This window comes from Dermacentor silvarum, chromosome 6, assembly GCF_013339745.2.
Source record: "Dermacentor silvarum isolate Dsil-2018 chromosome 6, BIME_Dsil_1.4, whole genome shotgun sequence".
NCBI lineage: Eukaryota > Metazoa > Arthropoda > Arachnida > Ixodida > Ixodidae > Dermacentor > Dermacentor silvarum.
This window is the reverse complement of record NC_051159.1, coordinates 99,319,761-99,334,085: the sequence shown is the minus strand read 5'-3', so window position 1 is coordinate 99,334,085 and position 14,325 is coordinate 99,319,761. Positions and strand designations below refer to the sequence as shown.

Below are 14,325 nucleotides of genomic sequence, written 5' to 3'. Positions count from 1 at the left end.
GATGAAATGAGTCAGTAAAGATTCATGGTACGGAAAGGTAGGCATGCAAAAAACGGACATGAGAATAAGTACAACAATATTTGTACTGTCTTCGATCCTGCATCCATGTTTTTGCATGCCTGCCTTAATGTACCGTGCTTCAGCTTGTTAAGCACGAGAGTTGATGGGCTAGTTGGTTTGACATACCAAGGCAGCAGTGCAGGAAGACGAGAACACAAGAAACGTAAAACAACTTGTGACGTCTGTTTTATGTATCTTGTGTTCTTGTCCTTCCTGTGCTGCCACCCCAGTTCAGCTTCTAATATATGCTGAAGTACTGAATAAGTGCCATAAATTCGTGGCATTTCATGATGTCAGAAATGCCTGTAAATTCTCAGTCAGTGCTGACTTGTATAGCAATTACAGCTTTGTTCAAACCCTGCTTAAATCTTGAGTAAAGTGGTCATGGGGCAATGCAGATATAAAAGAGTTTTATTAAAACTAGCTTGGGTGTGAAAATTCGTCTTACAAGGTTTGTTAAATTCAGAAAAGGTGCACAGCACCACAAACGAAAAGGTGCAAGTTGTGGTGAGCCGGGCTGCACCCACTCGCTGCAAGGTTCAAACGTGCACTGCACCGCGGCGGCACCTTACCTTGCACCCTGCGCTATCGACAGCAGTATAGGGGGTGCCGCTGTACTTCCAAGAATCTCAAGCCTAGGTGCAGCGTACTATGAATAGGTGTATAGTAGCATCTGTGTGCCACTCTAGAATGAAGAGCAGCAAGAGTGTTGATGCCATAATACCAAAGTTACAAGCATTTGATGAACAATTATGCTGCTGCCACAGTTCCTTGCTCGCCTTCACCTGCTGCAGACACTACAGAACCCTAGAGCCAATAGGTGCATACAATGCTTAAGACAAGGGAGCTTCACAAGCTTGCATTGTCTATGAAAGTGTACAGAACTTGCGTCATGTTTTGATACAACCTTTGGAAGCTGCTAGGAGAGCAGACCCTGGTAGGTGTCGCTTGACTAACCACTCCACTTCAGGATGGCTGCACTTCGCAGAGATGTCATTGGAGCCAAGTATGTTACTGGTGAGGTTTCAGTAACCAAGCAGTTAGCACAGGCGCTAGTCAGAGTGATATGTTGAGCAGCATTTGTCTGAGAAGATTCTGACTAGGTTATTCACATAAGTCAAACACCTTATTTCCAACATCAGACTTGCAGGACATTGATGTCAAGGTGCATAGGCAAAAAGCCACAAGACTTGACTGAGGCCAACACGCCTTTACATGCACTGCACTCGCACATGCATGCACTGCACATACTGCACTCTTCTTCTTTCTGGGGTTTTACGTGCCAAAACCAGTTCTGATTAAGAGGTACGCCGTAGTGGAGGGCTCCGAATTAATTTTGACCACCAGGGGTTCTTTAACGTGCACTACAACGCAAGCACACGGGCGTTTTTGCATTTCGCCTCCATCAAAATGCGGCCACCGCGGCCAGGATTCACATGCTGCACTCACTCGCTGAAAATGGAGCTCTTTAAAGTTCACCACCTAAGCTTTCTAAAAATGGAGGCATACTAAACTTGCAAAGTTATTCTGATAGACATAAAAAGCACTTAAGCTTAATTTGAGACTTGTCATTGGACACATTTATTTGGAATTCCTTGATGCAGGCAAATTCATGCAAGTGTTGTCAAGCAAGTGAAGTACATCCTGTTGCTTAAATTTTGGGTCTGCTCAGCTTGGATTTATGTGTTTATCAAGTAATTTTTTTTTTACTCAACATTGCAAGGTCTGCAGAAACAGTCAATTTATGTGCAACCCACAAATGCACAATGTTTCAAGGAATATTTTATTCACGCTATTTCAACTGGGCTGGATTTCGATTTTATTGAAATAGCAGTTATATGGATGTTGGAAATGAATTTATGTCTGTGTCATCAGCAGCACCGCTGTCGCGGTATGAACTTGCATGCGCGGCGCACTCATGGAGGGTTAGGTCTCTAGAGATGCACAGTGTGTTTGGCTGCAAAAGCTACAAAGCCAAGTGGATGCACCATTATGCCTCGCTGAGTTGGCGGTGCATTTTGGCTTCCACTGCTGGCATGAGTGTTGTGCGCACACACATTAGCATTCCTGCTGAGCAGCTGTGTGCGTACTGTATCGTGGCACATACACTGATATGAGCGGAAGGGACAGTCAACATCAGGCTAAATCGATCTAATTATTTCCTTGGGCATTGACAAACTCCAACAGTATTCCTTCAGTCTCATCTAGTGCATCAGCGAGGTGCCAGTGTTCCAAGATGCCTACAGTGCAGCGAAAAATCTTTCCATCGCTTTCAGTACTTTGCCTTCAAGTGAAACTGCCAATTTTGTTGTCACAGTACTTTGGCTTATAGCCAAAAACTGTTGAGTGATTTTGCCTCAGCCAAATGACATTACTACTGCAGATAAAGTGCACCAAAGATTGCCCAGTACAATTTTTTTTTATGTGCATACTGAAGCAATATTCTTTTAGGCATCTTTAAAGGGGTCTGTAACACGTTTTGAACATGACAAAAAAGACATTCACAATCTTTACACAATGCTGCCATGAACATGCAAGCCAAATGTTCTGCTGCATGCCACAGGGCGCCTACAGTCTAGCATAAAAGACTGCTCTCTCTCTCCTGCAGCTCTCGAGGCCTCCTTTGTTTGTGCTGCCTTTGAGATCACAGACCCGTGCAACAGCCCATAAACATCAGCCACTGGGCAATTGTTCATAACCATGAGTTACTCCCGAGCGTCCGCCCATCGTGTCGCAGCTCCTTTGTCACTTTCCAGCGTCTTTGGCAGATGCCAACCTTGAACGGTTACCTTAAGTGCATTATTAGTGTAACTGCCCCACCTGAGAGGAAATGTTGCATTGAGGAGGAATGGGGAAATTAAACATTGCACTCTTTATATCTCTGTTATTATTATGTCCTCTTCAAAAGCTTTTCTGGCAAGATATTCATTCAAAGGAACGCATCACACTTACTCCAGCGTGCTCTCAGTTTTGAACAAAAGGTGTTGCAGTGCCCATTAATCATAATGAGCAGACAAACACTTGCAACTAGACTGTGCTGCAAAGGAAAGCTGCGAAAAAAGTTTTTGTGTAAAATAGGCTCTAGAAAATGCCTTTTGATATTGCCCAGAAAAGATCTAAAAATGGATAACCTTTACTATGAGCAATGCCCATGCAAGTGCTGGCACGGATCAGCACGTGTTGATCACCAACCTTCAACAGCAGTGAGATGCAGTTATGATCTAGTCAAAAAGCCATCAGCCAGTTTAATCAGTGCAGCTGTAACATCGCAAACGAAACCTGTTGGCCAATAATGTCAGCCATTTGCCTCAAATGCACACATAGTTCTACATGGCCATATTAAGGCCAATTTTGAGTTGTGCTTTCAGTCACAATACATACATGGCCACTGGAGGCATAACTATACAATTACAATTGCACCACAGGATGCATAACAGACAGCAAAGGTATCGCAAGCAACTATTCTGCTATTCAGAAGTTTCAGCTTTCACTGCAGGATATCACAGCATGAATTTCTTCGGTACAGAGTACTCTGAAAAAGCATATAACCTAACATAGTTGCAAACACAAATTTCTTTCAAGAACTTCAGCTAGTATTAAATACCCCCTGAAGCACCATCATCAGGGCTTAAGGCACGAAAATAATTTATTTGAAGGTCGTAGTTTACTCGGAGACAGCTATTAGCTCACATGCATTAGGAATCAAGTCCGCATATATAAGAAATCTGTACACATTCAAGGGAACTGGCAAGCTTTTGAGGTACTTGAGTCTCTGCCTTCCAACTGCTCTTCGTATGGCAACCCTGCAGATGGACTGTAGTGACCGTGGCTTGTCTGTAAAAATGATGAAAGATGCTTTATTTGCTTATGAACAAGCACTACTTACTTCCAATGAATCCATGAAACCACACTCAAAAAAAGTCAAGTATGATGTGGCTGTATTCAGGTGGGGCCCAACATTGCTTTCAAGTATGCAATTGCTAAGCTTCCCATACATGCAAACACAGCAAGAATAGCTGTTCTTAACAATAGCAGAACATCTAGGAGAACATACATTTTAATATATAACTAGGTAAAGCCCATCAGCACAGTCGATTGGTTTACCTAAGCTAGGCGTCAGTAGCAAGAGTCTGTACACCACAGAAGTGATAAAACAGCATTGTGTCTGTTGTGGGTGCTCATCGCTTGCAGTGATTCCCAATAAATCTGCCATTACTAGACAACATGCACTAACAGTAGGCACTGCACATGAGGCAAATCTGGCAATTAAGCTGCCACTCTCATCAAGATCTTCAATAAAGCAATGCTTTTCGGATGTGGTAAATAAAGCTGCCAGTCACAAGACTGTGCTATCGTGAACAGCAGAGCCAAATATTATTCCTGCACCTGCCACTTCATGCATACAGCCATTTCAGGCTTATCAATTCAAACACAGTGGGCTATTGGCCAGTGTGCTTTCTTGATTTCTTGAGACAGCGTGACTGATGAATGCTTCCAGAAAGAGCGAGAACACCTCCAGTAATGCTATTATTATTCAGTGAGACTTTGGCAATGATTATAAATGTCCACCATGTTAAAGAGTGCAATTAACTTCAGTTCTGCATTTCCAGTCTCAAGTGACAGCGATTACAGGAGTTGTGCTACCTCCTCAAAGTGACACTTTTTGTCTATCCTTCTGTGTGGCTGCATGCTTTGGCGAGTATCATGCCAGTGAATTTCTTGCATGTGCTGTGGTATCATCATGACGAAGATGAAGGTATTGTGGTTCCATCTATTCTTGGCAGAGAACTTTATGCATGCTTCAATGGGCTATACCTTTCATATGTGTTTGAAACAGCTTGAAATTCAGAACTGTGGTAGCTAAATAGCATGTTTAGCAACAGTAAGTGTGTGCTTAATAATCGGACAATGTCTGCCTACAGCTACTGCAAAGGTTGATGAAACAGAATGAAAAGCTATCAAATATGGCATTGGCATCATCTGCTGGCAGGCAACAATACCACTATTGCACTGATACACCAAAGTTCGATACCATGACGTACAGCTGGGAGGGAGGAGAGTGGTAGCATCGCAGGTGTTGCCCTGCCCCAACACAACCTCCAGCATGCTAGAAATGCCAAAAAGAAGATCAATGATGCAAACAACTGGCAGAGACAACATTTGATTTTTAATAACTCTCCTCGTACAAAATGTGCTTTAAAAACATTTCCTGGCAACGATTTGTGAGGTGGTGGGTGCCCTTTAACACTACACATACTTCACATATTTCCCTTTAAAGGGACACTGAGGGCAAATAATGACCCCATTCTAAAAATATTTATTTTTTGTTCTGAGCCAAGAAATGACTAGGGCACTAATAAAATTGCAGCTAAAGAGACGATGGCTCATAAATTGAAATGCATGCACATCATTCATGGCCACCGGATGGGATGTACAATACACTTTTAACTTCGCTTTTGCCTCTTCCCCCACTTCGCGAGGACCCACTTTGCATCTAGCCAAGTAAACTGGGCTAATCGTGGAGACGACATATTCAAAGTTGGCCCAATCCCAAAGACAGTGTAATCAAAGGTCGTGATTTGGAAGGCTGATCCTGATACCAGTGCACTACGTGTGTCCTTGCATCAGTTTTATTGTGCTTTGTAATGTAACGCGAGCCAGTCATAGAGGCAGTGTAGTGTCACAGCACCCACACATCTCATAGCATATTAGCCAACGGAGCTAACGCAACAAGTGTCTGTCCTCAGCAGCATATCTCAGCAGGTTTAATGGGAAGTTATCAACTGACTTTGACAATTGTCCTCTAATGGTCTCTGCCTTCTTTTTTTCTGTGGCTAGCCAGCAGATGAGTCCGACACCATGACTGGCCTCATATAGACTCATTTTGGGACGGCTGAGTAATGACAGCAGCGATAGATGGTAAGAAGGTTGGATGCTTGGACAAGAAAAGGGGGAATGGCACTACCTTCACACATGTGGAAACCTAAATTGTTGTAGGCAGACAAATGGTGGTGACAGAGCTGCACTAAAGGGACACTAAAGGGAAACAATAATCATTTTAGACTGATAAAGTATTTTTTAAGAACTATATTTTCATGAATTTTGCAGAATAATAGGCTGATTATTAGAAGAGAAAAAGAAGGCTTTCATTTTCTCTGACGGATTTCAATGCATATTTTCGCAGCTGAGCTATTTTGGCTCAGTGAAAGTTCTTGAAGTTTGCCAAGTTCAGTCTTTGTCTTTTTCGGAATACAATATAGTTGATTTTACCTATAAAAATTTAACTGGGCCCAAACAAATGCCACCAACCTTTCATTTTTGCAGCTTTTCTGGCTTGCTAAGCTTCTGCTCATGGCAAGAATGTCTTTTTTTTTTTATTGTAGAAGAGCAATTTACTAATACAGGTGAAATAATTGTTCTCTAACACTCGATGAATAAATAATCTTTTAAATGGTTTCTTTTTGCTTTCTTTGCTGAGTTTGAAAAGGTTTGAAAGCAAAATATGCAAAATACAGAATGTCTTCTGCAGTGCAAAGAGCGAGTACCCTCCTGGATGACCTAAATGCAGTCCCAATTCTTAGCTCAACGATGCCTGTACAGTGTTAGATGCCTGTACAGTGTACATGTTAGGACTGTGAGTGTTACATACCTATCAGCTGCTGGAAGAGCAACTTGCAGGGACCATCCTGGGGCAGTTGTGTGGCCAACTGTCCTCGGACATCGCGCTGCCAAAGATGGCCTCCAAATTCGGACAAGAGGACTGCAAAGCGACTTGGGCAGTGGTGCTTCACCAGAACGTGAGCTAAGGAAACCTGAGCCATAACCATGCAGTGCCATCAGTTTGGAAGGCAGGTCCTACAGCTGAACACAGCATTAGCGCGCGTCTGCAAACAGCATACTAAGTTTCAAGCTCACAGCGGCAACCTCAAATGAGCACCGACACACAATTTCTGAAGTTATAGAAACTCTACCACAATTTTCTCGCATGAAAAAACATTGGTTGAAGAACTTTTGTAAGATGTTTTAATGTGATACAAAACTAATCTCGAATGATGGGCATGGCATCATTGATGGACATGGCATCATCGACGTTGGCATGATCTCATGACAAAGAGCAATATTTGCTGACATGTTGCAACAAGGCTAGGTATTATGATGCGGCTTATAACAAAATGAACGGGTGGTGCAAGCATTTTTTATAGCTGCAGCAATTGAAGGAACAGAGTGAGCCAGTGTGCAATGACATCATGACATGTCCACCTCCTGAGTATCGAAACCAAAATTGGTCCACAGAAACAGGTATTAAAGTAAACGATTTAGGGTGTCCTGGCACCTGCAGTATTTGCTAGGGTTTAAAGGGGTAGAACTTTCATTAAATTTTTTTTATATGACAAGTAAAAATATGTTAGTACTCTTTTAAAGCAGAGCATGCATTTGCAACATCAAATCCAGACATAAACAAAAGTGAGGTGACCTGTTGATAGGTACGGAAGTAGCCTTAAACTAGAAATTTATGTCTGATACTATGCCTATAGCATTGACAACATCCAGAAATTCCTCTTGAGCTCCTGCTGATATATTGGATCATTTAAATGATGACAATCGCCAATCATTCAGAATGGGCTATGGGCTACATAGCTTTTACTTGCCAAAGTCTGTAGCATTTGTGAACATCAGAAACTGGATGATAAATGTCAGTAAGATCTCTAACTAAACTTAAGTGCATATATGAAAGTTGTCAAAGCAAGCCAGGTAATGTCTAGTAAGTAAGGATTCTACCACCAGTTTCAAAATATTATGCAGGCTTTAATGTTACTAGAAAGTATGTGAAAGAGCTCTACAAGCTAGGAACATGGGCCATTCCTTGTTTTTGCTTTTTCAAGTCTCTCTCTCTCTCAGACTGCAGACACCGGCCAACTTTACAATTTTATCATAAAATACCCACTTAAAATGCCAAATTTTTAGATCTTGTTTACGATTGTTGCCATTTGCATGTACCAATAATTTTACAATTTCTCACTTGCATCTATTTCAGCAGTCCCTGACCAAATTTTCATAGCCTGATATTTTAGATTTATAGATTACATGAACATATAGATAGTGTTCATGTGACGTCACGCAGCCATATCTCACCGCGCTGGTACCCCAAGATGGCAACTACGATGACGTCAGTGCAACATATTATCACGCGCAAACTGTTTTGCTTTTTCACGGCGATTGTTTTTCACCAGTTTATCATTGTTATCGCTCTGACGTTCGACGCAAGACGCGCTTTTTGTTGCTGTCATGCTGTTATGTTCCTTGCTTATTACGCCCCTTCTCGGCCTGCTGGTACCCCAATATGGCGTCCGCAATGACGTCCGTGCAACCTATGTATTCACACAGCAGAGTCACTAACTCATAAAGCCAATGTATAATGGCAGTCAATATTTTGGGTGCCATTATGTGAATATTTCATGAATAAACTTACTGTATAAACATTTGCTTGTGATGCAGATCCTTCTTGCTGCGACTATAGAGCAGATTGCCTGTTCACAGTACTCCTACAGAGAAAAGTCTGCCAATCCCTTATGCCATTCTTTATGAAATGATCAACATCATCAGTAATCAAGCAATGTTTAGTATTTTATCACTTTAGCAGTAGTATTTTTCATAGTCTAAAGTTGACAGGTCTGGACTGCATGAGCTCTGTTCAGAGCTTTCCAAAAAAGGAGAGGGGGGTTGGGGAGAGACTGTGCAATAGATTATTCATTGCAAAGATACGAATCATATGTTTCTGAATGCATTCTAGAAGTTATTCAATAAACTGGCCTCAAGTAACCTGCTAATCAGGTGCACCACACATATACTGACTTGTTCAAGATAATAGCTAACAAGATATTGGAGATACGCTGTATACATACGTACACAGCATTGCATGCACACGTGAAATCAATAGCCGATTACCATATCTGTATTGCAAACGTTACAGAAATATAGACAGGCCAGATAAAAAAAAAAAGTTCACCAATGATTACAATACTCCCTAATGCGAAATTTGAGTGCAGCTCTATACGTGTTTTTATTTCGCGATATATTGGCTGGCGCGGAAAATGTCTCGTGCGGTATGTTGCAAATGGAGCGAAGTGTGGCGCAACTGCCTCACTTCACTTCACTTGACTTTATTACCTTAAAAACCCCATTAATATGGAGATCGCAATATGCAGCGCGTGGGTGACGTGTGGGCGTGATTCACAGCAGCCGCTGCAGACAGACTTCCCAGACGACAGATGCTACTTTGGCGCCATCTCGTAGCCATCGTCGCCGCACTACACTTTTCTCCTCACACTTTTGCCATACCCTTCTCCATTCCTCCGCGCATCTTTCATCCTCCGCTGCACTCGGCGTTTGCTCTTTCAACCTTTGCTGTGCTCGTTCACTCGGTTACACAGATGCTGACGCTCGCCGCACAAACGGGCACCTAAGAGCAGTGCTCTAAAACAATGCACACACATGCTTTTTGAGTGTACATCATTTTAATATGTCCTATCCAATGCCTTAGTACTGTTTGCAGCACAAATGTCTGAAGTTATGACATACCAGCAAGCAGTAGTGCACCCAGGATCTCTGCCAGGGGGGGGTTGACAGTTTGCCAATACCATCTAAACATCACTAATTTCAATTTCCTCACGGGAAATTGTCAAAAAATGCACTTTTTGGCGAGTGTGCAGACGAATGCGTGACTTACATCTTAGTTGCAGTACTCAAATGCGCAAGGAAAGAAAAGGGGTTAAACAAAAAGGGGGGTTAAGTCGGCCTCAGGGGGGGGTTACAACCCCCCCCCCCCCCCTGGTTTTATTTTTCTTTTGCTTGAGCCGCCCTTGGGGCTGCTCGCCCTTTCCACTCGTCACCATTGGTGGAGAGTGGAGGACGGGGGCGCGGGGTGCAACCGGTATGGTGACTAGAAAGGTTTCGGAGGTGCGCTCGCTGCTCGCCCTTGCCTGCACGTTGTGGCCCTCTCGCGGCCGCTACAGGTTTGTACATAGCGCAATAAGAAAGTATGAACATCCATGGGCGAATGCACAAATGAGTTTTGTGTTTTGAAATTGGTCAGTGACCTGTTCTACTAATGACAAACATGTCTAGAGATGAAAACTCATAGCAGCTACCACTGTAATATGCACCTCAACAGCAAAATTGCCTTGTGTTAGGCTATCATGCCATTTGGCCTATGGACAAATCTAGGTGAACCAAATGAACAACTACAAAAGCATAAAAATTTTTTGCACCTGTGCATGCACAATCGGAGGCACAGAACTCGAGATGTGACGCAGGTCTGGCTCTGCTCCATTGAGGAGCAGGCAACTGTAGCAGGGAAAGTGGTGGTAGGCGGCGCTGATATGAAGAGGAAGCCCTGGCGTACAGCCCAGAAGCCTGTGCTCAATCTCAGTTTCAGCACCACTTGCCAGCAGCAGCTGCAAAAGGCAATGTCCCTCTGGTGACGTACAGCATCTATTCCTCAAGCACAAAATGAAGCAAACACTCTGCATTTGTATACGATACACCAAGCTAAGTAATCAACAGTTGTCGAACAAGGGATGTCTCGGGAGCCAACCTTACAAGTCGGAGCATTGGCTGCATAAAACTCCCTTGTTTAACCACTGTTGATCACCTCAAGTCCCTAACTTCCTGTATACCTCTGTTTTATAAGAGGTTAAGGTGCTCCACGGAAAAGGTGCACAATATGCCATGAAAATGCAAAAACAACCATAAAGACAAACAGCAGCGACAAATCCCATCACTAGAAGTGCATGTATTTTAGCCTAAATTCTCAGATTTAACAGACGTAATAGGTGATAAGGCACACTCAGTATTGTCAGAGGCTCAGGAATAAGTCCACATTTGTTCTCTAACTTGGGAGCACACAAATTCCCGCAACTGAGCACCTCTACTCATATGGCTTTGCATGAAAGTCAAACAAGACAAGATGATCACAGGAAGGTCTAGATGAAGTGATTGGCAGTGGTTCAACAAGGCATGTCGCTGGATCCAGTGTTTCGACAAGGGGCACACGTGTCTTCATCAAGGAAACTGCTTACCTTGGCAGCTTACGCCACCCTCAATTGGGGAGAGTGAGCTGTACTGTATGAATGTTGCCAAGGGAAGCAGTTGTAGAAGTGCTGGTACCAGCGGCACGACTTGTTCGGCCACTGCTTATCTAGAGTGCATGGAGGCAATGCATGCAGTGAATGCTGACTAGAACACACTTCTGGTGAGAGTTACAGCTTTAAGTGAAAAAAAAGGGTGCAATACCTTCACACCATCCAAGTATCCTCTCTGCGCTGCAGTGTGGAGTGGGGTGCTACGATTCCCAGCGTCCCCATTTGGATTTGCTCCAGCTTCCAAAAGTGCCTTAACGCATTCAGAAAACTCCTTCTGGATGGCAACGAGAAGTGGTGTCTGTGCCTTGACGTCTGGTAGGTCCACAGCTGCACCATGCTTCAGGAGGTAGCGCACAGTACCAGAGTTACCACCTAGATTGGACATAATGTTTAGAATATATTTAGATGTAAAAACATCAATTTATGATTTTCTATATTACAACCATAATATATAGTCTTCTAATAAAGTGCTTATTTTTTTCCTTTTTAATTTGCATTAATAATGTAAGCATGCATGCAGTGATGAATGCCATTACACCTGGCAGTTGGACGCGTGTGAAATAACAATGCAAAAAAATTGCAAATCCGTGCGGACAAAATAAATAAATAAATAAATAATAAAAACAGTTATGCCTTGAAGAGAAAATTCTAACACTTATTTCCCGTACATATCTTAAGCATCTACCTTGCACAATACATTTTCGCGAGGCTCCGGAGGTGTGCGCTGCACAACCAGGCACATTGAAGCTTTGTTATCCAGTATTTTAATCCAGTGCGTATTTGGAACACTCACGTGTCACAGCGAGACGAAGAGGTGTCGCGCCGAATGGTCGCACTCGTCGGTTGAGTTCATCGGGACGGGCCTCCAGAAGCTCCTCGAGCAGGCTGATACAGCCTTCGTAGGCTGCGGCGTGAACGCAGGTGTCTCCGTCATCGTGGTCAATCGCAAATTCTGATATGTCGACCATCAGTTTCACTTTGGTGGCCGACTAAATACGGACTGATCTACGCGCCGTTCGCGTCGCCGCTGCTACTAGAGAACTCGGAACGACGGTGCCGACGTTAAGAACGCTCGCTCGCGCTTTCACGCGGCCGTGCTCCACTTTCTTCTCGCATCGTTCCATTCTCTCGATTGCAGTTTCAAAATATTTACCGCGAAAATCGCTCAGTATTGCGAGCTTGCGACGATGCAGACGGGCGAGATTGCAAGGTTCCCGAGTAGCATATATTGCAGGCATTCGCAATGTTGCGTTAATTATCACCGGTGAAACTTGACAGGAGACTAAAGTAAGCTACATTAGTAATTGTTACCCTTCTACAATACAAAAAAAAAAAAAAAAAAAAGGTATGCGTCCTTACTTTGAGAGGCTTGGTAAGCCAGACGGGGGGTCGACGCTGCCTTGAGGTTCCCGCACCAGCTCGCCTTAACCACAGAACACCCTTACAAACTTTACCATTCTGACCACGTCTGCTTGGACCCAATGATTTATTTATCGCTGATGATGGACTACGTGGTATTCTACAAGGGTCAAACAATGAGCTTAGTAAGTTTTGAGCCACAACAGCCCAAATCCTCACACTGTTTCGGCGCGAAATTTAAAAAATGAAAAACATGAAATAAGATAAAAAGTTGTCGCCTTCAACATATATATGATATGGCACGTACCCATCGAGGGGGCATTGGCCGTGGTTCGCAATGGAAACATTAAATTAAGTCCTTGCTCCCCTTTAACTTAGCGGTCGCGGTACTGCCTGTATTAAGTAGTAATGGTCGATTTAAATTTTTTTTTTTAAGTGATCATGCCAATTTGTGATGAAGCTGCTAAATTATGAAAAAAAGGAAAGAAAGTGATCCAACGTTTATGAAGAAAAGGTGCTTAACATGACAATCTCTCCGTAGCAATGACGTAGTCACGCACAATCTGACACACTTAATTCCTTTTGAGTTCGACCAAGGGTACTTGCACCAAAAGATAAAATATTAATAACTGAGAGAGGAAGGCCCATACACAATAGAAGTTGCTTTAAGCAGGTATTTCTTTCGGAATTATATTTTCTGCAATAGAGGAGGAAATGCTCCAGTGGTTTTATATCCCCACGTGATGCACAAAGGTTTGATGGTGCACACCCACACGTATACTCATGTACCGACTTAATTGCAGTATTCGACATCGTAACAGCTAGGATAATCAAAAGCTCGCATTGCTGACAGGGACATAACCGGACATTCCAGGGGAACGCTAAATGTTCGTAATCCGGTGCAGCAAGAAGAGGCTCATTTTTTTTTGACCGAGAAATTGTTCTTGACCTTGGCATCTCAGTCACCGCCAGCAGGGTAAGGTTAAGTATAAAGAAACTTACTGGCCCACCAGGCGCTACCTTTACCAAGCTGTCTGCAGTCTCATTAAGTGCTTATCCACAATGTCCAGGTATCCACAAAAACCGAACTTCTTTAACATGAGGGCGAATGGAAAAGCGTAGCGAATGGTACAGTAGTAATTTGCGCTTTCTAGTGACATAAGAACTGACAGGCAGTCTGCGAGCAATATTATGTGTGACACATTGTTTGGAATTTTGTATAGAACAAAGCAAATGGCCATGAATTAGGCCACAAAGATTGGAGTATAATCCGGAATATAGATTGCAAAGCTCCACGATAGTGTTTGAGAGCAAATGCCTATCGCTGATTTCATATTTTTGTCATTACCTTGTGTGAGGGAAAATCTTTCAGATACTCATTCAAAAGTCCGACTAGTGTCTGTTTGGCTATGAGCTTAGCATTCTTTGGAAATATTTAATCAAACTTGCAAGTTTTACATACATTTATTGAAGTGACACATTGAAGTGATTGTAGGTTAACTTTAATTTTTGCTACAAGGCTGCATAAACACTATCTGAAGAAGCTTGAATCTTGGCCACATAGAATTAAAAAATAGTGACAGTTATGCTACATATACCGAGTAACTTAATTGTCCTGGGAAAATGTTTGTATGAACATTCAGTCTTCATTTTTATATTCTAATAATAAACCATTTATATAAAATGGAAATGAAGCAGGATGAGCATATTGTGTTACAGTGGGCAAATTCTGTTTGAAAATTCTGTCTTATTGGAATGTGGTGAA

General features: G+C 42.7%; 1 protein-coding gene across 1 annotated transcript; it reads right to left on the bottom strand.

Annotated features, from left to right (window-relative positions):
- Nucleotides 1-3,688: 3,688 nt before the first annotated feature.
- LOC119455764 (ankyrin repeat and SOCS box protein 1) lies at nt 3,689-12,505 on the bottom strand. Its single transcript, XM_037717223.2, has 5 exons — nt 11,995-12,505; nt 11,353-11,573; nt 10,329-10,514; nt 6,710-6,872; nt 3,689-3,894 (listed from the first exon to the last, which is right to left on the bottom strand). The coding sequence occupies exons 1-5, from the start codon at nt 12,167-12,169 to the stop codon at nt 3,725-3,727; spliced, it is 915 nt and encodes a 304-aa protein (XP_037573151.1). The 5' UTR covers nt 12,170-12,505; the 3' UTR covers nt 3,689-3,724.
- Between the last annotated feature and the right edge of the window lie 1,820 nt (nt 12,506-14,325).

What these genes read in the sequence shown, in the direction of transcription:
- LOC119455764 (XM_037717223.2), bottom strand. Translation starts at nt 12,169, where the DNA reads ATGGTCGACATATCAGAATTTGCGATTGACCACGATGACGGAGACACC. An exon ending in TCTTCGTCTCGCTGTGACAC is followed by an intron (nt 11,574 to 11,994) that starts GTGAGTGTTCCA and finishes TGTCCAATCTAG; the next exon opens with GTGGTAACTCTGGTACTGTG. An exon ending in GATACTTGGATGGTGTGAAG is followed by an intron (nt 10,515 to 11,352) that starts GTATTGCACCCT and finishes TGCCTTTTGCAG; the next exon opens with CTGCTGCTGGCAAGTGGTGC.